Raw genomic sequence first — 21,808 nt, 5'->3', positions numbered from 1 at the left:
ACGTCTACGAAGAGAAAGCCATCACGTGACGCGAAGAATCTTGCCCAGGTGCCATGTAAGCAGGGCGTCAGGCAACCCGCGCGGGGGGATCAAGGCCTCCATGCTATCATGGCAGTCGCCGACTACTCGAAGGTACGAGCAGTAGACACTTTGCAACGTGACAATGATTGAGGCTACCCCCATCCCCAACGTCGCCCGTCATGAAGCGGCACCCATCCATGAGCCCAAATTCACCAACTTCCTCCATCTGCCCGCCGAGCTACGTCTCAAGATCTTCGCAGCCTATTTGCAACTCGAGACTGCGCACAACGACTCAACGCTGGCGGATCATGGCCACGTCAGGGACACCAAGCCATGTTGCGACGTCTTCGAGGCCTTTTTGGAGAATGCGCGCAACAACTCGACTCTAGCAAAGCATCTGCACGTCGACACCTACAACAACCCATGTTGCACCTGGCGCTGGCCAGAAGACCTCATCATCTGCGATCGAAAGGCCGATGACGAACTGACAACCGCGACAGTCGCGCCCTGGCTCCCTGCTCTCGCCTTTGCGAACAAGCAGCTCCTGAGCGAAGTCGCCCTCTTCATGCTCTCAACAACCGAGTGGTTCGACTTCAAATACGATTCAAAGAAGCCATTCAAGATCGCCCGTTGGTTCGCAGACTTCCTTTCTACGTTCCCCGCGGTCATCATCGACGGCGTGAGAACCACTGAGGCATTTGCGGCCATCAAACGCATCAACTTCCCCCACGTAAAGTACAGAGCGCATGTCCGCACCAAAGGTGGCATCGACAACAACCTCGATATCAGCCTAATGCTCAAGTGCACCCAGCTCGACACCATCGCCATGTCATTCCACTGGATCCAGCTCGTCGATAGAGCGTACACACAATACCAGAGACCTCGCGATTTAGAAGACTTTCTGGAGACTTTCGAATTTAGGCCGATGCTTGACCATGGCGGGGTTAAAAAAGTGTATCTTGAAGGTATAAATCATCTTCAGGGAGGGGAGTGGCGGTTGGCTTGTCTGTATAAATTTGGCGAGTGGCTAGTGAAGGGGTATAGGAAGCGGGGGAGGGAGGTGGATGTTCATATTAGTCAGCGATGCCAGCGGTTTGACGGGAGGACCGTGGGTCCGAAACTTGTTGTGGAGGACAGTGAGGAGGAATTGGAAGAACCCAAGGTCAACCGGAAGTCTTGGAAGCGCAGAAGTGGAAGAGTCAGTTCAGCATCTCTTGCTCAGACTGCTGGTTGACCTATCGCACTGTGGAGATGGTAATTTGGTACGCGAAACGTCAGTAGTTGAGACCGACGATTCTGTAGATATGGCAATCAATAAAACAGGAAGAAGGAGAGATTGGGATCCGTCTCCATAGTTCAAATGAAGAAATCTACCCCCATAGGATTGCAGTAATGGAGTTGCTCGAGTGGATGAAGCAGCTCTTCGAGCAGGCGTAACGGACTTGCGAACGGCAGTAAGCTGCCAACGACGTGTCACATCGCAACGGGATACTGTCAAATGATAGCTCATTGACTCAGACACACAAAATTTGCTCGTCGCCGTCGTAGTTCATCGTCTGCAAGTCTATGTGACCTGGCCCAGCGGTGTTTTCGTGTTTCCATATTCTCGCGCTTCAAAGTCGCGACCCGCCGGCTATCCAAACTCCCCTGACCTAAACTGATTCGACCGCCGTTTTCGCCGCGGTACAGTATCCGCAAAACCAACACAACAACCACTTACACGCGTCACAGTGGTACAATTCGTCTGCGCACACACCGCAGGCCGAACGCTATGATCCCACGCCGAACCACTCCCACAGAAATTTCACTCCCAGCCCCCACGATAGGCCATTCCGGCCAACACCGGCCACACACAGTGGATCTTGTGAAAAATCCTTCCTTTCCACTACCCCCAATACCGCCTACGCATCACGTGAAATCCTGCCCCGTGCACCCCTCCCTCTGTGTATATAAACCCGCTGCCCTCCGTCCCTCTTTCTGCTCATCATGTCGATCATACTTCATAGAATCATTTCTAATAGTATGCATCCTCTTCTGAGTTACTCTAAGTAGCCACAGAATCTCCACCCTGGTTGATGACTATCAGCCTCGATGTCCCGGAGTGAGGCTTTTTTTACGGATGCTTCGGCGTGCGTGGCGATGATCTTCAGCTGACTGGTTTGCGACTTCGTGTTGCGCTGGGAGGCAGGACGTTGATGGCAATCTGACAGGTTACTTTTTTTTTCATTGATGCGACTGGCTTGCTGGTTGATTGAGGAAGAAATTCATGTGGAGGAGGGCTGGGAACGTGATGGTGTTGCGGCGGATGAAGCTCCGCAGCGTGCGCGGGCTTGTAGCAGGAACTCAGCGCATATCTTCCGCACCTGTGTAATTTGGGGCAAGAACGTTGATGCTAAACGGCGATATGGGCAACGAATTATAGGCCAGAGCTCTCATCGCAGGATCGCGACGAAGTTGATGTATACATTGTGGTGTTTGACGAAGGCTACTGTGCAGTAGCGGCGGCGGCTGAGGCTGAGGCTGAGGGCGATCTAAGAACAGGCCTTTTTCGGGGGTCTGGCTGAGTCCCTTCCAGGATAAACAACCGCTCACCTCGTTCACTTGATGCGCTTTCGAAAATAACTTTTCTCTTTGCACGTCTGCTTCTACATTGGAGTTTTGACTTGTCACTCTTACTCGACGGAGGCCATGGCGAGCCCAAACGGAGATAACCCGGAGCCGGGACAGGAGCAGCCTAAAGAACCCACACAGCAAAGTCAGGCACAACAAGACATCGCTCAAGATATGTCAGGGCTGGATAAGACAATTCGGATGAGCGGAACATGCCTCAAAGATCCTCGGTACAAGGACTACGAATTCGAAGGTGTAATGCGAGCACATGAGGATAGAGAACACGAAAGCACAGAAGACATCGCGGCAGAGGCAGTCGACCTTCCCCCACCGCCCCGGCTAGATGCAATGGCGAGGAAGTACGGTGTTGTGCATGAACTACCGGGAGGATTCTATTCGAAAAAGGTTTATACCAAGGACCTATGTGCAAGAATTCCTGGGGGCTGGATGATCGAAAGACTTGAGGCTGAGAAGGTCCATGTTCGCGACAGCAATGGTGCGACCACCACTTCGACGCCTTTCAGTCGAACCGTGGAGAGCAGAATTTTTGGACGCTTTGAAGCCTTTGTGCTATCTACCACCGGCAAATATAGGAGCAATACCAGGAAGAATAACTGCCCATACTTGATCCTGGGCATCTTTTCTCGTGCCGACAACGTGCCAGCAGAGATTCGAGTTGAGATCCACTCGCCAGCGTATCTTTTTACGACGCTTTCTTGGGGCATCATGCGACTTCGCGGTCTAGAGTTTTGGTTCTCCTTGAGGGAGGTCAAACAGTTTAGGCTTTACAAGGTATTTCTTTCATGAACCCGCTACCTTACGAAGCTACTGATGTATGTCTAGTGCAGGTGGAAGAATGGACAACACATTCAGGTGCCGCTAACTCTGAAGAGCGAGCGCTCTTTATATCAGCTATGGCGTACGTATTCAGAATGGTGGCGCTCGAAAGACACAGGAGAGCAATGGACCAGATGGATCCATGAAAACATAAATCGGGGGTCTAATGAGCCCTTAGATGAGGATGTCGAAGACCACCTATCTCTCGAAGTGGTACTTGGATGGTCGGCCCTTAGAATCTCTGCAATTGTTCTTATGCCCGTCATGCTGAGTTTAGCCATCGGTCTCTGGTTCCAGTGGAGCAATCCGAAAGACTTGGCAACAATTCAGGCAGCGTGGAGTATCGCCTCCTATGTTGTGACGGCTTCAGGATGTGAGCTATCTCTTTCTCCTGAAAAGAGTTCCTGGCTAACAAGTGTAGTATTCGCTGCATTGATCGCCATCGTCAGCAGTTTATAGGATAATCTAGGCTACTAAAGACCCAATATCATGTAGAGGTAGAATCGATTCATAGGCGTGGCGGATAGTCGAAGTAAATCCTCCTCAACTCTGGATTTTGACAGTTGCGTCAAATTTGCTCGGGCAATACAAGAGAGTATTTTCGATTGATAAATCTGTCGAGCATCACAGTAAACATAGAGACCATACAGAGGAGAAAAGACAGCTTTTGATTATTCCGTTACTACACATGATCATCCTTAATATCAATCCTATCCGAACTTTTCCTTCGTGACAACAACGCCAAACTCCAGACTGAACTCCCGAACCTGATCAGCATCCCCAACGCCTTTTCTTCTGCCCCCATTGGTCCCTAGTCTCATACTGTTGCCGAGTTCGCTTCATTTAGTCTTCTCATCCGCGCAGATCGCGCTTTAGCAGCGTTGCCCTGCAACTTGCGTTTGGTAACACGTTTTACCTGCCAATGAGCGCCTTGGCCAATCCGAGCTGATGGCTCAAATGCGCCTGTCCCACTGGCCGGAGAAGGGGCGGTGCTGCGTGGGATCGCATTGACTGTTGTGGCGGACAAAGGTGCAGAGTGGTTCTCCGCTACTGAAGAAGACGTGTGTTCGGTAGATAGCCTCGCGTCATCTCCACCATTGTCAGTGCCAGGACCTCCGTCGTCGCTTTCATTGTTGCCGCTGGGCAGATTGTGGGGTCTGAAAGCAGCTTCGAACTCGGCGCTAGTTAGCAGCCCCTTAGAGTTTAGAAGTGACGAACTCTTTTCTCTCTCCATGGCGTTGCGGATCAGTACTTCCTGGCGGAGACTTGACTGCACTTTCCTTGCTAGGAAAGAACGCGAAGGGCACGTAGGCCTCATGGGTAGTTTGTGAGCTAGATGCGCTGGAGCATTGTCGTCGCCCGAGCTCCCTGATGCAGTGTCGCGAGTCGATAGAACGTATTGCCGAGTGCGATTTAATGTGTGCTGCTCTGCCATCAGACCGGCAATTGCGACGTCGAAACCGTTAATCTTCGCGTCCAGACCCGACGGTACGGCCTGCCGTTCGGTATGGTCAGTCTCGTTCTGCGTCTGTTGCTGACCCGTTTTAACAGGCTTGAGGTCAAATGAAATGGCGAACGGCTCTTTCGCTGACAGCCTGGAAAGTTGATGACGAGGATTGATTAAGCTGATCGGGTGTGTGGTGAGTCAGAAGGCTGAGTAATATTTTGAAGCGTTTTGGTGATGAGTGAAAGAGAGTGTGAGACTAGAATGATTGAGAAAATGCTACACGCCATACATACCAGTGTCGACGCATCGTCCTTGGGGAACTAGATAATCAAGTGAGAGAGCGAAGTCGATTCAAGTGAAACGAGATTGTATGGATTCAAAGCGTGGGCAGCAAAAGACTGTTGACTACCAGGAAACTAGGCCAGTAATTCTGTGCCGTATTCGGGATACTACCTAGGTATTGACAAGTCACATTTGGCGAACGGCCTCCAGTTTCAAAGATCTTATCACTGCACAAGCCAAGGAGACTAGAGCAGCATTATTGAGTCGAACATGCGACCGATAGATTGAACTCGCGTCTTTGTCTCGATCTCAGCGCGCTTGAGCTGCCTTTATCTTGCCATGTTGGGGAACATCCTGCTACGGAATGGCTTCGGGTGTACGGTGCGATCGATGTAGCATTTGTGGAATCATGAGAAAAGGTGCTAGCGATGTCATGGTAGCCATGGCCTACATTCATTTCTGGATGCGTGTCTCACATGGGACGAGAGGGGTGAGCGGGGAGTGGGGAGAACCGTTGGGTAGGAGTGAACCGGGGTCAGAGATAGTCTAGCCCGGCTCTGGCTAGCCAGGGACCGGAAACATCCATGGATCTCTCGCGCAGCGCGACACGTCAATTTTTTGGAGTTATCGACAAAGTTCGCGACCGCAAAAGGCTATCACGACGCCAATGCTCGAATCCAGTCCTGGGTATGCCATCTTTAGCGATCTGAGGAGAAGAATGGGTACTTCCTCTTCTCAGCCCGTACCTCCCCCGAACCGCGACGCCGCGACGGTAGCTTCCCCCGCCACGGCGCGCAGGTCCCACTTTAGTGAGTAGACGGCCTCGACGCGTTTTGATGGGCACTTTTTCGCTCCATCAACCTGCACCTTCCCGCGCAGAGTCACGACTAACGCATTGGAGTCGCAGATCCAGACATGGATGACGTCGCCGCATCAGAGCAACTCATGAGCGAAAAGGGCACGCGCATCGGCGCTGCCGGCTCGATTGGCACTCTTTCCCAGGTCGACGGCAGCCAGGATGCCTCTCCCCTTCTACACAAGAAGCGCAAGCGAAACAGCGCACTCGGTCTGACGAAGAAGAGTGTCGCGATATCTCCAGCTAAAGGCATGCTAGCCCAGAGCGACGTTCCAGCGTCATCTCCCTTTCCCTTTCCCGCAACGCAACCGGAGCCCGAATCGCCTGCTGCCAATGGTTTCACGCATTCCACCGCAGTCGAAGTACCAGACTCTCAAATCCCCGTACTACTCGCGCAACCAACTGCTTCCTCGCCCATGCCCAGCCAAGTCATTCCGTCCAGCGCAACCAAAGGCAAACGTACATACAAGCAGAGCAAGCAGTCAAAACGCGATCGGGCCATTAGCGACGCTATGCAAGACGTAGATACAGACCAGGACGGTGACACAGCTATGGTTGCATACGAGGCCGCCTCACCCTCGCATACGGCTTTAAAACACAAGCGCTCCCAAGAAGCGGAGGCGCCGGATTCCAACGACGCAGATTCACGCAAACCCGCCAGAGGAAGCGCTGACGGAACACCTTCATCGGCTAAGCGGCGGAAAATTGGGACGCCAAAGTCGCTGACTACACTACGAGACCTTATCGGGGGCGGGGAAGACGAGGATGACGAGCAACTAAGGACCGTCCAGAAGTCGAAGCTGAAACGAATCAAGAAGCCGCAAACCCCCATCGCGAGATCAAGAAACCTTTACGAGATTCCCGACGATGATCCTCGTCCTACGAATGGAGAGGCCAGCAACACGCAGACATCTACCCCCAAGCCGCGTCTCAGTTTGAAGAAGACAAAGAAGAACAAGGACAACATCGACAATGCGCCTACCCCAGTTCGCACGCCTGCTCAGCCGTCGGGCGAGGAGCAAGACGAAGACAGCATCATGCAAGAGCCCGTGTCCAGTGATGAGGCAGAAGACGTTGCTCCGCCCTCTGGCCATGACCACAGCAATTTTAAAGAGAACAAGAAGACCAAGAAGAGGCGGTCATCTGCAAAGAAAGCGACACCACGGCGCGGGAGCGGCAGATACAGCTTTACCTGGAAAGATCCCCCATCTGGTACCGCGGCAGAGAGAGCATTGAACACGGCGCATGACCTACAACACCCCCCGGACCTACGAAGCTCCGGCGACTTCACTGCAGACGAGGAAGAGCTCATCCGTCGAGCTATCGTAGACTACCAGCAGAGGAAAGGCTTGGAGGTGTCTGAGCTTGTGGACATTATACAATGGAATCCACATGACCCTAGCTTCAACACTGGCGATGGAAGTATATCATCCAAGAGCGAGTGGACGCCACAGGATATCGAGGACGCGCGTGAAAGCGCGGAATTCTGGGACGACATCAAGCACATCAGCACGGAACGCTCGCTCGACAGACTGAGAAGGCATATCCGCCAGACATACCATCAGTTCAAGAGAGGAGTCTGGACGGAAGAGGAAGATAAACGTCTGAAAAGTCTCTATGGGACGCACCCGAACCAGTGGAAGGTTATCTCGGTAGGCATGGGGGATCGTTCCATGCACGACTGTCAAAACAGGTGGCGGGATTACTTGCAATACGGTGATAAGCGCAGGTCTTCACGCTGGGACGAGGACGAGGAGGAGCTTTTCATCCGCGCCGTCACAACGGTTGCCCAAAGAGACGAAGATCACCGCGCTCAAGAAGGGTTACCGCCCATTGACGAATACACACTCAAAGACATCAACTGGCAGCAGGTCAGCCGTGAGATGGAAAACACCCGAAGCCGGATCCAGGTCGTACAGAAGTGGAGGAATCTGCAGAAGCGCGAATTTCCGCCAGAGATCAAGGTGGAACGCAAGCCTAGGAAGGAGAGGCCTGCTGCTTCCAGATCTGCGATTTCCGAGCCTACTCCCAAGAAGCGCGGGCGGCCAAAGGGGGAGGAGGGTGCAACACCCAAACCCAATCCTCGCTCTGCCAAGTCACAGGAAGTCATCCACAACTCGGATGATGAAGAGGCCCAGGCTTTGCCGCCGAAGAAGAAGGCTAAACGGCCAAAGAAGAGTGAAGGTTCAGAAGTGAAGAAGCTCAAGAAGTTCCGCACGGCCGGAACCGACGAGATTGTTGACAACTCGGATGAAGAAGACCTGGCCCACAAAGAAGCGGACAGCCCGCCGAAGAGGAAGTGCAGAAAGTCACAGAAGAGCGAGGTCACGGAAGCCAACGATAACAATAAGTCTCGCTCGACCAAGACACGGGATGTCGTTGAGAACTCAGATGAGGAGAAGGCCCAGGCCGATCAGCAATCGAAGGTTTCGCCGCCGCCGAAGAAGCGTGGGCGACCACGGAAGAGCGATACTCTGGAATCGAACGAACCGGAGACGCGTACTGAGCCTGAAGTTCTCGAGGAGTCAGTAGCAGATCTTGAGCTTACAGATGACGATCAGTCCGAGTCTGTACAAGGCGTCGACAGAGTTGTGGATGAAACCCAGCCAGTTGTGCAGGAAACCCAAGTAGATCCGGCCCTGATAGATCCGGCTCTGGACTTGGACCGTACTCAATTACCGACAACTGGTGATGACGCCGAGCAGGAGATTGAGGAACCATCCGATGAAGAGGAACCATTCAGCACCGCACCGATAGTTTCCCAGGAGCAACTGCAGAGAGACGACAACAATGAAACACAACAGGAGAATGAGGACTCGATTGAGGATGCCGACCCAATTGAAGACGACGAAGATCAACACAGTGTTGCATCGAGCAGCTCATCGCAAGACTCGGACGACGACGAGTCCGAGCACGATAGTAAAGTCTCAGCGCCAACGGAGAACGATGAGCTTCCTGGTGGGGAGGCCCAGCCCAGTGTCACGTCGGCCAATTCAGATGGCACGAAGCCGACCGTATCCGCCGGTGACAAGATGCAATGGGGCGACAAGTACGATCTGATCGCGAGCTTGCAGAATCATCGCGATGATCGTGAAGAAGATGGAGACTTTAATTGGGACAAGATCGCAGAAGAAGTGGCAGCTGAGCGCAAGTACATTTGGACTCCGCAAGTACTACAGACTGCGTTGGACCAGCTGATTCAGCTTCTCCGCGATAACTGCAAAGAAGTGGATGAGGATGACCTGGACGGGACCGTGGATGATATAATGGATTTCATCTCCTCGGAACATGGAGAGCAGATCGACGAGTACTACGACCTTTCATAGGAAATGGACTGATACGCGTCGCTGGTTTCGTCGCTTTCAGGCGCTTCGAGCGGCAGTAGTGCATCTTCCGTACTTGGAGTAACACAATCAAATCGTGTACATGGCATATAAGAACATATACACCATCGCGTAGTGCAGCATAGCATAATATCTAGCGTTCCTCCCGCACCCCGTATCCTCCACCATCGTGACCTCTCTAAACGAAGCCAACACCTGCACTAAGCCCCTTCGCCACATCGCGCTCGGGTGCCAACCGAGATCTCACTCACTTGCCCCCCATTGTTACCCACACGACCATCTACTTTCGCGTGCGTAGCGCATCGCACATAGCGTATTCTAGTCTGGTTGTTCATGGATGTGCCTAGCGAAGATCGAACAACGAAGGCGAAGTAAACGTTGTGTCGATACATCCGGCGTGTCTTACTTGCCCTAGAGCGTTTACGGAAGGGATTACTTCCGTGCTGTGTCCGCACACAGCCACGCTCAACGCCTCAACATAGCTGCAGAGAGAGTAAACAACACATTCCACCGCTATGGCAGGTAGCACAAGAGCAACGAAAACCTGAAATAGAATTACACAGGAAGGGATTTAGGGGTCACGAAACGTGTCTCCACAGCTGCATGCAGGTGTAGAAAGGACGAGGCCACGGACGGTGTGAGCACAAAGGCTAACGCACGCTGCACGAGCTATTGAAATCTCCGGGACCCAGTACGGGAAACGACTAATCGTATTAGAGAGGGTCCGAGTACGATGGAATGTGTGCGAGTGTGCTGGGATGGACGCGGTAGGAGGGTGTATGAGTGGGTGGTGTGATTTATTGGGTTGGGTTGGCGGTGGGTGCGGGGCAAACTTCGTCCGGAGAGGTGAAGCTGCGATGGATATCCTGTCAACAAACAAATCTCCAAGGAAAAGGCGAACACTTCGCGATGCGTACACAAAATCCCCTCGAAAGCCACCCCATCATAACAAACCTGGTGCAGGCTGACAAACTCCGCTGGACAGTTCCTTGCTCGAGTATCCACCTGTCTTGGCTTATGTCAGGCGGTCCCTGCACTCCATCCTGGCGTGACCAAAGGCGGCCGGGGCTTGCAACGTTGCGAGGCCAATCGCGCGATCGCACGATCATTGCCTGTACCGGCACCCTCCATGACGTTGGCTTGTCTATCCGCGGCCAGTCAACGGCTTTGGCGCAAGGCGAGGCGACGAAACGGAAAGGATGGCCTCGCTTTCAGCGCTCCGAGGTAGGGTCGGCTGGACGCTGGGGACGAGGTACGGTAGTAGACTGCTGCACTCCACACTTGGGTGCCCATATTTCCACCCCTTCTATCTTACGGTACCCATTCTAGTCAGACATTCACTCGCCGCTGTATACTTCTGTTGTCGTTGTTCTGGCCGTTGCGTTACTCTCGGTTGCGCGTCCCTCGTTTTGCATCGCATCTGCATCGCCCGTTCGCTTCTGCAGTGACATACATTCGCTACATCCAGCTGATTGTCATTCCGGCTGTTGTGCGACTACGCAAATCAGCGTCCGTCGTCCTCTACGCCTCTCCTAGGGCCCTTGCCACCCGTCACACTCGAACGTGCATCCTGCGTACCGGCACATATAGTACCCGGCTGTTATCCCGTCTCCCTCGTCGCTCGTCGAATAGAACCGTGCAAGGGTGCCGACCTTGTTCCTGAACAGCGACGTCATTTTGACCATTTACCCGCTGGCTTCCTTTCACCTGACGAGACCCGAGGACCCTTTCCAAGGTTGCGAACACGACTCGTTTACGTTCAACGGCCCTTTTTTTCCCCCACGACGTGCACGCGACCATCCGGTTGCACGTGTTTGGTAGCGATAATAAGCAATGGAGCGTGTTCGAGCACAACCTGCGACAAGGCCCCAGGGCCGCCGCATGTCGATATTCACAGAGGTGGGATTGGTGGATGAGAATAAGATGATGGAGGAGAGGAGCCCGGTGCCGACACATGGAGAGAGTTTGAGGCGGTTGCGACCAGCCAAGATGCTCAGGTTTAGGAGCCGGAACGACATCTTCAGCGCCGAGGGAGAGAAGTTGGCGGACGATGAAGACGACTGGGAATCTGTATGCGACGAGGACGAGGCCAACGAGAACGTATCGCGTATGGCCACATCGCAATCCTTCCTACCAACGAAACTCTACCGGTTGGGCCTCCTCAGTGTCCTACTAGCATTGATGCTACCGATCATCCAGCTCAATCCCCTCAAACACGTCGGCGTACGAGGTGGCGCTATCCCGGTGAACTTGATCCAGGCCAATGCCGAACGCTCGATGCTCGTTAGACGAGAGGATAGTCCGACCGATGCGTGTAGACGATGGAGCGGACAAAGCGCTATCGTCAACGGAACACTGTACATGTACGGGTTCCGCAGGACCACCGACGGCCAACAGAAAGAGGATACATGGAGTACGTCACAAGACGAAACTTATCCACTACGCAACCAATGCTAACATGACACAGACAACGACTTCCTCACCCTCGATCTTACCGAATCCTGGCAAGTCGCCTCACCCGCGTTGACCGGGCTCCCCAAGCCCACAGGCCCACCAGCTGTTTCGCTCGGTCAGCTCTGGGCATCGCACGATTCGCTATGGCTATACGGTGGCCAGTTTTCCGACAGCCCACAGGCCGACCCTTCAAACAACTCAGTCTGGGAATACAACATTGGAGGCAAGCAGTGGATCGAACATGCCGATCCGAAGACCTCGGCTGGTGGACAAGAGGCGGAGGATGCTGGGCAATCCGTACAACGCGTCGCTGAAGGTGCGGGTCTTACTGTTCCTACGCTCGGCAGGGGCTTTTACTTCGCCGGCCATCTGGACTTCCTTACGACAGAAGGATGGAGCATTCAAACTCCGCGATTGTACTTGAAGAGCTTGCTGGAGTTTACATTCCCGGGCCAGACCAACAATGCTGTTGAGTCGCTGGGTGATGGCAAGACCGCTGGCTCGGACGGTGTCTGGCGCAACATTACGTATGGCGGATTACAGAATACTGCGTCGTTCCCCGAGCGCGCGGATAGTTCGCTCGTCTACGTCCCTGGTTTTGGAGATGAAGGTCTCTTGATTGGGTTGACTGGTGGTGACAATGCTACTTTCGTAAGTTGGACTGCATAAGGATGTGATAGTTAATGCTAACAGAACCTAGACCCAGATGAACACTATCGATGTCTACGACATTGCCACATCGACCTGGTACAAGCAGAGCACTTCTGGAAAGACGCCGAAGTACCGAGTCAACCCATGTACAGTTGTAGGAGCTGCTGCAGAGTGAGTTCACATCACTCCACCCTCACTCAATATTCTTACTAACAAACTTTTAGCGGCTCATCTTACAACATCTACATGTTCGCCGGTCAAGATCTTGGAGACCCGGGTACCCAAACGCAACGCGACGACATGTGGATCCTTTCAGTTCCCTCGTTCTCCTGGATCGAAGTCGAACAAGGTACCGACAAGGCCAGCATACCTCCCCCACGTGCCGGACATCTATGCCAGGTCTGGGACCACCAGATGATTGTCCTAGGTGGCTACAACACCGATCTCGGCTGCGACGCGCCTGGCATCTACGTCTTCAACATGAGCAGCCTAGGCTGGAGCGACCAGTTCACCGCCGTAACAGGCAAGAACGCTCTCCAAGGCTACAATTCCAAAGACAAACAGAGCACCGGCAACCCCCTCGCACAACAGATCAACCAGCGCGGTTTCGGCGTCGAAGCCGGTATCGAAGGCTCCTACGGCTACGCCGTCCCCGAAGCCGTCCAAAGCGTTATCGGCGGCAAAGCAACTGGAGGCGCCACGCTCACGGCCCCTGTCCAAACACCCACCCAAGGCCCTCTCGCAACCGGCAAACCTCAAACCTACACCATGACCGGCCCAGACGGCGCCACCATCACCAACGTCATAAACGGAAACCCACAAGGCAGCACCAGTTCCGGCGACAGCGGCCCCAATATCGGCGCCATCATCGCCGGCGTAATCGCAGGCGTCTTCTTTATCATTGCCGCTTACTTCGCCTTCTGCGCATGGATCTACCGCCGCCAAGTCCAGATCTGGAAGTCGCATGCTGCGGCCGTACAGACGCGTGCGAATGCTGAGAAGCAGGGTACTTTTACGAGTAGCTCCGGCAAGAACAGCAGTGAACGGCCGCCTGGTACGCTGGGCGGTAGCAGCCATGGTGGTGTTGCGGCTGGTAGCTTTGATATTACACGCAGGGGAAGCGATGCCATGCCCACGACGGCATATGGTGGACCTGGGGAGGGGGATCGATGGGGCAGGAGGAATAGCGAGGGGAGTGTTGTGGATGGGTTGTTGGATGGACAGGAGCCGAGCTTTTGGGGCGCGAGGGGTGTGTTGTTGAACCCGAGGAGGAGTTTGAGGGTTATTAATCGGGATTGAGGTGGGATGCAACCTGTCTCGAAGCATAGCGGCCGTGTGAATGTCTGGCTGCGAGTTTTCCTTTTCAATGATTCCCCTGATCAAGTATTCAAGTAAACGTTTGGTTGTATAATGATGGATGGGATATGGCACAGATACATGGCTTAATGGGATAGTGGTAATGAATATGGATAATGATCATCTTCTTCAACTCCTCTTCCTTGTTTGTATTCGCTACGTGGACATCCCTTACATCGACAACGCTGTACATTAACGCAACCGCTCTCTCTTCTTCAGTGCCCCAGACAAGTCAAGGTAACCAACGAAAAGAATCGAATATTGAGGGTCCCACCGCTCCTCCAACCGCTTCCGTTAAGAAGCTCCAACTTTGGGAGGAGTCTTATCCCAGCCTTCTTATCTTGACGCAGCTTCCACGAATGATGTTGGCAATCAACCGTTCTTCTCTGAGAACCACCATAAGCTGCGGGATTCTTTACTGAGAAACTGTGTCATGTTCACGACCTGTTGCATGTCTCGAGTCGAAAAGGGAGAAAGAAAGGAAAGGAAAAGGGGATATACCTCGCAGTTGTGTCAGTAGCCCCACCGCTCTGCCAACCGGGTCTGTCAAGAGCTTCCCGCCATGAGCTTTTACTACCGTGCTCACCCTTTGGGCTTCCGACGGTCCTGGTCATAGCGCTGGTGTAATGCACACCCCAGAGATGTGTGTTGATGGGAGTAGTCGATGTGGAGAAAAGGGAAGAATAGGGTACGGTAGGGAGAGATCTATAGATGAGAAGGGCTTGCTAGGAAGAAAGGTCTCGTGTGCTTGACGGGCAGGCGGTTGATGAAGATTGCGATTGTTGGGTGTTTCCTTTCGCGCTTTGATGTCGTGTGCGGGAGGGATGAAGGAACGGACTAGACATATTGAGAGATGACTGAAAATTAGAATTTTTGGCATAGCGAAGACTGAAATTATGCATAGATGTCTCTAGAGACGACGGGAATAGCAGAACGCGTGTCAAATCACGCCAGCATCGCAAGTCCACTGGCTGCGATGGTGTATGTCTCGCGCCGCTGGACCGAAAGATCAAGCTTTCTATATGTGAAGCCACATCACTCCTTCTGCACTCGTAAGACTCCTTCCATTCGCGATCTTCTATCCTCCGGACCAAACACCACACTTTTGACGAACTTGGCACTCTACACCCCTCACATGACGTTCCAAAGTCAATGGTCTTTAGACGAGGTGCGCGGTTGTTCGGCGCCGATCAGCCTCGGCATATGGACAGCCGAACGCTGGACCGACGTAGGCCCAGCTCTGCTCTCCGGAGCACTGGAGCTTGCACATGCGAAACCCAAATCCGCTTTCGCCCACATCAGCCACGCATTTTCACTCTTCATCGCATTGTGGGAGTAGTCGCGTAGGTGTGCTCTTGCCTCAGACAGCTTCTTTGGTCTTTGTATCTGCCTCTGCTGCCTCGATCCGGATTATACACGCGCCTGTCCGTCCCACGCGACCCCACTACAGCTCCCACCATGTCAAACACGGCGGATTCGGTCATTGAGAAGCTGCCCAACACGGCCGAGCTAAAAGAAGATGTCAAGGCAGCCTCCAAATCCTCGCTGCAGTCGCTGCGGGCGCTGTTAGCAGGAGGTGTGGGTGGCGTGTTTGCTGTTGTGGTTGGCCATCCCTTTGATCTGGTCAAGGTGCGCATGCAGACTGCAGAGAAGGGCGTCTACAGTGGGGCTATGGACGTCGTGCGGAAAACTATTGCAAAGGAAGGACTGGCTAGGGGGTTGTATGCAGGTGTTTCTGCGCCGCTTGTTGGTGTAACACCCATGTGTGAGTACAAGAGGACTAGTAGATGAATAACTAACGCTGACAATCGACAGTCGCTGTATCTTTCTGGGGTTACGATCTCGGCAAGCAACTCGTATCCAGCGTATCCAAGGTCGAGAACAACCAGTTCAGCGTCGCACAAGTCTCTGCCGCCGGTTTCTTCAGCGCCATCCCTATGACCATCATCACCGCACCCTTCGAGCGCGTAAAGGTGCTCCTACAAATCCAGGGACAAAAGAACCTGGCCCCTGGCGAGAAGCCCAAATACTCTGGCGGCATGGATGTAGTCAAGCAGCTATACAAGGAGGGCGGAATCAAGTCAGTATATCGCGGCTCTGCCATGACACTGGCGCGTGACGGCCCTGGATCAGCACTCTACTTCGCGACATACGAGACCGTCAAGCGCAGTCTCACACCAAAAGACCCCGTCACCGGTCAGCCTGGATCGCTGAGCATGGGCGCCGTCATGGTCGCTGGTGGTGCTGCCGGTATCGCCATGTGGATACCCGTCTTCCCAGTCGACACCATCAAGTCACGGCTGCAAAGTGCCGAGGGCCGACCAACCATCAGCGGAACTATCAAAGGCATCCACGCGAGCGGTGGTCTCAAGGCTTTCTTCCCTGGTATTGGCCCTGCCATGGCACGAGCAGTGCCTGCCAACGCAGCTACCTTTGCCGGTGTAGAGCTTGCGCAAAAGGCGATGACGAAGATGTTCGACCGTGACGGCGAGTAAGGACTTTGCCAAAGCCCTCATACGATTTTCGCTTTTCTTTCATACTTCATGTCAATCTCATGTTGATCACGAACGATTTGGGGGCATTGCATATGGCGTTGTTAGTTTTCGCCTTCGCGCTTAGATTTAGAGCAAGGGGCTTTCTAGGCGAACTTGTCCCTTCGTCTGTCTCGCCAATAGATACTGTTCTCACACATCCACCTTTTCTTGGTCCACAGTACCTGTTCCGGCGGCCATATGGTCTGTGCAAGCGAGGGCCCATCGGAATGCGGTTGCGTCCGCAGTCCACTCTCTTCGCCCAACCAAAAGCCGATCAACATAGGAAAAGCCTTGCGTTTGCTACCGCTGTCATGGAGCTGGTAAAGCGCCGGATGTGGACATGCATTATCAGGCGCATGTTGTCTTTGTTTGCTATACAATCCTCCGGTAGTCGCCACCACCCCCGCGTCAATATGCCTTGCTTCGCCTTTGTCCTCGTCTATATGTCCCGTGTTCGTACGATGTGTGTTTCAGCGATTAGCGCATCAAGACTATTAAGAGGTGGACGGGATGTCCTGATGACGCGCGGAGACTGGCTAACGTCAGTGACGAATCGAGGTGTTGAGAGATATCAGGATGGAGACTGCGCGAACCCGCACACCATCGATCTCGAGATCTGTTGCGCCAAAATTTTCGCCCCTTAACCAGCATCCTGTCTCTCCTGCCGCTGAATCGGATAAGGCTCATCCCATCTTCCCCGAGCACCCTTTCGAAGGACTGTCCCCTACTTTGGCAGGATATCCGCGCGTTGTCGAAGCTTTACAAACGAGACGAGCATCAGTTCATCCTCACGTGAGCGAAACCATGCAGAAAGCACTCGATCACCGTGCCGACTTCTTTGATGATTTCTCGTCAGAATCAGAATGGGAGGATAGGATGAGCAGAACCATACAGAGTCCGACTGCAAGCTCTGGACCTGGGCTAAGAGACATTCCCTACGACATCGACGGCGATATTGGAAGTATTCAGCGCGGAAGGAACAGGCAACGCAGCACTATCACTCCACTTCCCAGACTCTCAAATGCGCTTGCAGATAGCTCAGGTTCGGGGTCTGATTGCAGCGGAACCAGCGACGAGCAAGTCTCTGTCCGAGGAACGAATCACGCACGGAAGATGTCTTTAACACGTCTGGACAAGAACAATGTACGCCTGGTAGATTATACATCTATTAGATCCAGTATCGACTCGCCAAGACTATCGTTACGCAGCAACATGTCTTTACCCAACTCTCCCCTCATAACATCGGCCAATCCAACACCATTCTCTACATCAGCATCTATAGAAGATACACTGGCCGCCTTACCGCAGAGCCCAACGTTTCGCAGTCATCACAGGAGGACTGCGTCGTCAAACAGCACATCCGATAGCGTACTCGCAGATTCCATCATCAACGCCCACGTCATGACCATGTGCGCGCTCGAAGCCCTAAGCTCAGACCCAAGGAGTATAGATTCGAGAAGCAGTGACATGTCGAATGCAGCAGGTCGCACATACCTCCACTCCGCCTCCTCAACCTCATGGCCCAAATCAACCTCTTTCTCCGCAAACCGACACGTCATACTATCTCCTTTATCAACCGGTACAGATCAAGACGACAGAGCGAGCCGACACCACACCGCACAAATCTACTCCCCCGCCATCAAATCACCCAACCCCTTCTCGGTTCCAAATACCGCAACCACTAACCCCGACCTCCTCTTTCCGAAAGCTAGCTATATACCGCAGAAGCACGGTAGAATCCTGGATTCCCATCTTTCTGCCCTCAACCTTTCACTTTCGAATCGTACGACGGAGGATTACACGAGATTAAATTCGTCGTGTACGAGTGCCTTTCCGTTCGGAGAGGAACCGAAGTCTCCGTATGATGACCGGAAGGGGAAGGAAGTTCTCGGCCTTATGACGGGAAACGGTGATGAAGTTGATATGAGGAGCAGGAGAGAGAGGAATGAAAGTGCGCAGGGAGTTGTGAGGAGTAGTGCAGAGGAAAGGGGACATGGCGGCGATAGGGGAGGGGTGAGTATGGAAGAGGGGGGTGTCGTTGTTTTGGTTGGGATACGGCGATGGATGTGGGGCATGGGAAGGGGGAGACGTGCGTGCACTTGTAGCGACACGGACGAGGAGCAGGGTGGGCTGTCAGGAAGAGAAGAGAAGTTGGCCAAAGTCGTCATACCAACGTACGCCACGTCTTGGACTCTGAAACACAGTCATACCAAGAGCAACAGTAGCAATAGCGAGAAGAGAACGGATCACAGCCCCAAAGTGATAAGGAAGGAACGCACCGTGGACTTTGACGACGAATCTTTCGCTTTTGGGCTTCGGGTTGCTAATCGCGAACTGGCTGGCAATTGGTTTCGGAGGACCTTTAGCGCGAGGACGCTGAGTTGCATACACATTGAAAGAACAAGTATGCGATATCATGGCAGCGGAAAGGCCGACGATAATCGCTACATCCACCCCGCCCTTCATTCTCCCCAGAACAGCCAATCCACAACCCCCTCACACGACCTTCTGTCTTTATACAAGACCCCCCAAAGCGGACGCAAAAATTATACCTGGGTAGCATGGGCCCGACGCAACACCCCCCGCTCCACCACTCCTCTCACCTCCTTTTCACATCCACATACCCGCCTATCCCCATCAACACCACCACCAACCATCCACCTCACATACACGTTATCGCGGCCCCGCGTCCTCCTCGTCATGGGCATTCTTCTCCTCCTCAGCATTCTCGCGGCCGCAGCATGGATTCTAATTGGTGCTGGCGAGGGGAAACTTGAGAGGAAGGAGTTTAGTCAGAGGGTGGGGTGTGGGATGGCGATTGCGGGGTTTGTGCTTGCGGTTGAGGCGTGGGGGTTCGGGGTGTGGGTTGCTTTTTCGTGATGCGAGGGAGGAAGGGATGGAAGGGAGGAAGGAGTGAGGAAGAGAGGAGTGTTGGAAGGAGAGTGTGTGGGAGATGGTGGAAGACTTGGAAGTTCAAGTACAAAAACAGGTCACAATTGACTTCGGTATGGGGTAATACAAAAAGAATGATCTCTTTGGAACTAACGGACTTATGTATCGATGATAGACACTGTGAGTATCCTAAGATGCCTTCGGGTTACCCTGTGTCCACTTTGCAATACTTACAGACTGTGGTTCAGTGTTTTTATCTTCGCTCCTCTTCACCGGCTGCCCAGCACAAGTATTCTCACAAATCCTAATAAATGTAGTAGCTGAGTCCGAAATGAATCCGTTGATCGTACGGTACAGAGTACAAGTTCCAGACCCGAACGCAAAAGCTGCGCAAGCATCCACCTTGTCGCACTCTTGGCGGCACACATCCGCATTCACGCTGCCAAATGCCTGGATCACTTGGGAGCCAGCGGCGGGTATGTTCTCGCAGCGGACGAAGTAGTTGTCTTTGCATTGGCTACCATTGGCTGGGCAGGCGTTAGACAGTGGGGTGGTGAATTGCTGGCACTCTGGGTATTTGACACAGGATACTGTTGGCGCAGCGGGAACGCAGACGGAGGGAGTCGGGGTTGGGGTCGTGGTGGATGTTGATGTGGATGTCGCTAGTGTTGTGGGTGGTGCGGTAGTCACTGGGGCGCTGGTTCCGCAATCGCGGTTGTAGTATGTGAGACCAGAGCCTGGCTGGGGCGTGACGTTCGTAGTAGTGATGGGTAGTTGGGTTAGGTAGCACGTGCTTGAGTAAATGATGACGCTGCCGCATCTGCTCTCGGCGCGACACTTAGCTAGGCAGTCGTCGACGGTCGCGAATGGCGAGTTTGCTATGATCTGCAAATTGACGGTGTCGACTCCTACTACACCACAGAGTTCAGTGGCAGACGGAGAAGGTGATGGTGTTGATGAAGAGGAGGAGACTGTTTCGGCGATGGGAGTTGCGGAGATAACGGAAGACTCGCTGGAAGAGGTCAGGATTGAGGATGATGTTAAAGAGTCGATGGACGATGACGAGCTTGATATGATGCTGGTGATCGTTTCGCTAGTCGATGTAGAAAGCAGAGTGGGAGTAGAGGACGAAGCGCTGATGGAGCTGGAGCTGGAGCTGGAGCTGGAGCTGGAGGAGCTGGAGGAGCTGGAAGTCGAAGAGCTAGCAGAAGACGAAACAACATCGCACTTTCCAAATCCTGGCTGACACCCGGTTCCACAGTATGCGCTTGAGCTACCGCAGTACGAGTACTGCGAGCAACAGTTGCCATACTTGCCACCTGAGCAGGTCATTCCCGCCGGTGAGGCCCCATACGAATTTCCACAGCGAGCGTTGGTGGTGACCTTGACCTTTGCGGGAGTAGCAGAAGGTGCTGTCGATGGAGCTGTTCGGATAGAGGTTGAAGTACTGCTGCGGCTAGATGCTGTCGAAGTACGCGCTGGTGCGACTGCGTTGTTGCAAGTACCGAACGGCGACTGGCAACCAGTTCCGCAATAGTCTTTGGTCTTGCCACTGCGCGAGATGTTAGTCATGGTCGAGTGCACAGATACAAGACATAGATGGCGTACCAGTAGCCATATTGCGAGCAGCAATCACCCCACTTTGAACCTTTGCAGGTCATACCTCCTGGCAACGCATTGTACGCGTTTCCGCAGCGCGCATTCGTCGATACCTTACCAGCGGCAAGCGTCACCGCCGCTGAAAGGGAGAGTAGGAGTGTCCAGCGCATGGTGGGTGGTATTAATAATTAAGGATTATGCTGCAGTAGAAGGAGTGACAGCTTGACAAAGAGCGAGAGAGTGACTATTGGTGAGGTGCTCGTAGAGAGTGAGACGAGTGACTAAACAAGAGCTGGGAGCCGTGCAGTTATATACCCATCTATTTAGCTAACGAGCATGTGCACACAAGATGGCAATAACATTCTAAGACTCGGAGCCGAAGTGGCTTGCCCGCGTACCTGCATGAAGCTCACGATAGCCTTAGGTAGACTCCCCCGAAAAGCCACAAGCACACGCATTGGGTTGGCTCCTCAGGAAGATATAGACTAGGCAGTCGCGAACATCATGCCATATGCAGGAACAAGAAGCCATGGTGAAGAAAAAGACATTGCGCACGATGAAGTTGATGAGGGTAAACGAGTAGCGCGGCGGGTGATTGGCGCGACCCCTGGAAAGCACGTGTGGACGCGTTCTGGGCGCAAGCCACACGAGGGCGAGGCCCCATCACGACTCACGATACTCTTCGCGATCGGCCGCCCCGGGTGCGGAGGCGTTCCGGGAACCAAAGCGAACAGCGCCGGGGCATCATGTGCTGCAGGGTCTGCGCTATTGTCTCCTGAAGAAGGTTTTGTATTGTTTTGTTCTCTGCTGTATTCATAGGGGCGTATCGGCTTTACAAGTCCTCGCTCCTTGCTCTGTAGTCGAACACCCAGCACGCTAGGCAGGTAGTCATGAGCGCCTTTCCATCGTCTTCCCCATGGGCATT

At 53.4% G+C, this 21,808-nt stretch overlaps 9 protein-coding genes across 9 annotated transcripts; 6 read left to right on the top strand and 3 right to left on the bottom strand.

Annotated features, from left to right (window-relative positions):
* Nucleotide 1: 1 nt before the first annotated feature.
* Nucleotides 2-1,524, top strand: BKA58DRAFT_242621 (uncharacterized protein). Its single transcript, XM_046166708.1, has one exon. The coding sequence runs from the start codon at nt 164-166 to the stop codon at nt 1,253-1,255; it is 1,092 nt and encodes a 363-aa protein (XP_046022254.1). The 5' UTR covers nt 2-163; the 3' UTR covers nt 1,256-1,524.
* Nucleotides 1,525-2,615: 1,091 nt separating this feature from the next.
* On the top strand, nt 2,616-4,106 carry BKA58DRAFT_242624 (uncharacterized protein). Its single transcript, XM_046166709.1, has 2 exons — nt 2,616-3,423; nt 3,475-4,106. The coding sequence occupies exons 1-2, from the start codon at nt 2,710-2,712 to the stop codon at nt 3,925-3,927; spliced, it is 1,167 nt and encodes a 388-aa protein (XP_046022253.1). The 5' UTR covers nt 2,616-2,709; the 3' UTR covers nt 3,928-4,106.
* BKA58DRAFT_463049 (uncharacterized protein) lies at nt 3,853-5,222 on the bottom strand (the record flags this gene model as incomplete). Its single annotated transcript, XM_046174871.1, has 2 exons — nt 3,853-5,093; nt 5,209-5,222. The coding sequence occupies 2 exons, from the start codon at nt 5,220-5,222 to the stop codon at nt 4,286-4,288; spliced, it is 822 nt and encodes a 273-aa protein (XP_046022252.1). The 3' UTR covers nt 3,853-4,285.
* Nucleotides 5,223-5,820: 598 nt separating this feature from the next.
* BKA58DRAFT_242603 (uncharacterized protein) lies at nt 5,821-9,843 on the top strand. Its single transcript, XM_046166707.1, has 2 exons — nt 5,821-6,006; nt 6,099-9,843. The coding sequence occupies exons 1-2, from the start codon at nt 5,865-5,867 to the stop codon at nt 9,377-9,379; spliced, it is 3,423 nt and encodes a 1,140-aa protein (XP_046022251.1). The 5' UTR covers nt 5,821-5,864; the 3' UTR covers nt 9,380-9,843.
* A 1,135-nt stretch (nt 9,844-10,978) lies between these two features.
* On the top strand, nt 10,979-13,888 carry BKA58DRAFT_242568 (uncharacterized protein). The gene is made up of 4 exons (XM_046166706.1): nt 10,979-11,810; nt 11,865-12,502; nt 12,552-12,673; nt 12,727-13,888. The coding sequence occupies exons 1-4, from the start codon at nt 11,231-11,233 to the stop codon at nt 13,799-13,801; spliced, it is 2,415 nt and encodes an 804-aa protein (XP_046022250.1). The 5' UTR covers nt 10,979-11,230; the 3' UTR covers nt 13,802-13,888.
* A 102-nt stretch (nt 13,889-13,990) lies between these two features.
* On the bottom strand, nt 13,991-15,077 carry BKA58DRAFT_391764 (uncharacterized protein). Its single transcript, XM_046170945.1, has 2 exons — nt 14,360-15,077; nt 13,991-14,261 (listed from the first exon to the last, which is right to left on the bottom strand). Exon 1 carries the CDS (start codon nt 14,736-14,738, stop codon nt 14,469-14,471), a length of 270 nt encoding a protein of 89 aa, XP_046022249.1. The 5' UTR covers nt 14,739-15,077; the 3' UTR covers nt 13,991-14,261; nt 14,360-14,468.
* Nucleotides 15,078-15,125: 48 nt separating this feature from the next.
* On the top strand, nt 15,126-16,573 carry BKA58DRAFT_367469 (mitochondrial carrier domain-containing protein). Its single transcript, XM_046168916.1, has 2 exons — nt 15,126-15,623; nt 15,674-16,573. Exons 1-2 carry the CDS (start codon nt 15,317-15,319, stop codon nt 16,351-16,353), a joined length of 987 nt encoding a protein of 328 aa, XP_046022248.1. The 5' UTR covers nt 15,126-15,316; the 3' UTR covers nt 16,354-16,573.
* Nucleotides 16,574-16,802: 229 nt separating this feature from the next.
* Nucleotides 16,803-19,272, top strand: BKA58DRAFT_367466 (uncharacterized protein; the record flags this gene model as incomplete). The annotated part of the gene is made up of 2 exons (XM_046168915.1): nt 16,803-18,424; nt 18,653-19,272. Exons 1-2 carry the CDS (start codon nt 16,969-16,971, stop codon nt 19,270-19,272), a joined length of 2,076 nt encoding a protein of 691 aa, XP_046022247.1. The 5' UTR covers nt 16,803-16,968.
* A 162-nt stretch (nt 19,273-19,434) lies between these two features.
* Nucleotides 19,435-21,438, bottom strand: BKA58DRAFT_472423 (uncharacterized protein). The gene is made up of 2 exons (XM_046175278.1): nt 20,893-21,438; nt 19,435-20,836 (listed from the first exon to the last, which is right to left on the bottom strand). Exons 1-2 carry the CDS (start codon nt 21,051-21,053, stop codon nt 19,474-19,476), a joined length of 1,524 nt encoding a protein of 507 aa, XP_046022246.1. The 5' UTR covers nt 21,054-21,438; the 3' UTR covers nt 19,435-19,473.
* Between the last annotated feature and the right edge of the window lie 370 nt (nt 21,439-21,808).

Source organism: Alternaria rosae (genome assembly GCF_020736505.1).
Source record: "Alternaria rosae strain MPI-PUGE-AT-0040 chromosome Unknown BKA58scaffold_9, whole genome shotgun sequence".
Lineage (NCBI taxonomy): Eukaryota > Fungi > Ascomycota > Dothideomycetes > Pleosporales > Pleosporaceae > Alternaria > Alternaria rosae.
This window is presented reverse-complemented; position numbering and strand designations above follow the sequence as displayed.

What these genes read in the sequence shown, in the direction of transcription:
- BKA58DRAFT_242621 (XM_046166708.1), top strand. Translation starts at nt 164, where the DNA reads ATGATTGAGGCTACCCCCATCCCCAACGTCGCCCGTCATGAAGCGGCA.
- BKA58DRAFT_242624 (XM_046166709.1), top strand. Translation starts at nt 2,710, where the DNA reads ATGGCGAGCCCAAACGGAGATAACCCGGAGCCGGGACAGGAGCAGCCT. An exon ending in AACAGTTTAGGCTTTACAAG is followed by an intron (nt 3,424 to 3,474) that starts GTATTTCTTTCA and finishes ATGTATGTCTAG; the next exon opens with TGCAGGTGGAAGAATGGACA.
- BKA58DRAFT_242603 (XM_046166707.1), top strand. Translation starts at nt 5,865, where the DNA reads ATGCTCGAATCCAGTCCTGGGTATGCCATCTTTAGCGATCTGAGGAGA. An exon ending in GGCGCGCAGGTCCCACTTTA is followed by an intron (nt 6,007 to 6,098) that starts GTGAGTAGACGG and finishes AACGCATTGGAG; the next exon opens with TCGCAGATCCAGACATGGAT.
- BKA58DRAFT_242568 (XM_046166706.1), top strand. Translation starts at nt 11,231, where the DNA reads ATGGAGCGTGTTCGAGCACAACCTGCGACAAGGCCCCAGGGCCGCCGC. An exon ending in ACAGAAAGAGGATACATGGA is followed by an intron (nt 11,811 to 11,864) that starts GTACGTCACAAG and finishes AACATGACACAG; the next exon opens with ACAACGACTTCCTCACCCTC. An exon ending in GTGGTGACAATGCTACTTTC is followed by an intron (nt 12,503 to 12,551) that starts GTAAGTTGGACT and finishes AACAGAACCTAG; the next exon opens with ACCCAGATGAACACTATCGA.
- BKA58DRAFT_391764 (XM_046170945.1), bottom strand. Translation starts at nt 14,738, where the DNA reads ATGCCAAAAATTCTAATTTTCAGTCATCTCTCAATATGTCTAGTCCGT.
- BKA58DRAFT_367469 (XM_046168916.1), top strand. Translation starts at nt 15,317, where the DNA reads ATGTCAAACACGGCGGATTCGGTCATTGAGAAGCTGCCCAACACGGCC. An exon ending in TGTTGGTGTAACACCCATGT is followed by an intron (nt 15,624 to 15,673) that starts GTGAGTACAAGA and finishes GACAATCGACAG; the next exon opens with TCGCTGTATCTTTCTGGGGT.
- BKA58DRAFT_472423 (XM_046175278.1), bottom strand. Translation starts at nt 21,053, where the DNA reads ATGCGCTGGACACTCCTACTCTCCCTTTCAGCGGCGGTGACGCTTGCC. An exon ending in TGCTCGCAATATGGCTACTG is followed by an intron (nt 20,837 to 20,892) that starts GTACGCCATCTA and finishes CATCTCGCGCAG; the next exon opens with TGGCAAGACCAAAGACTATT.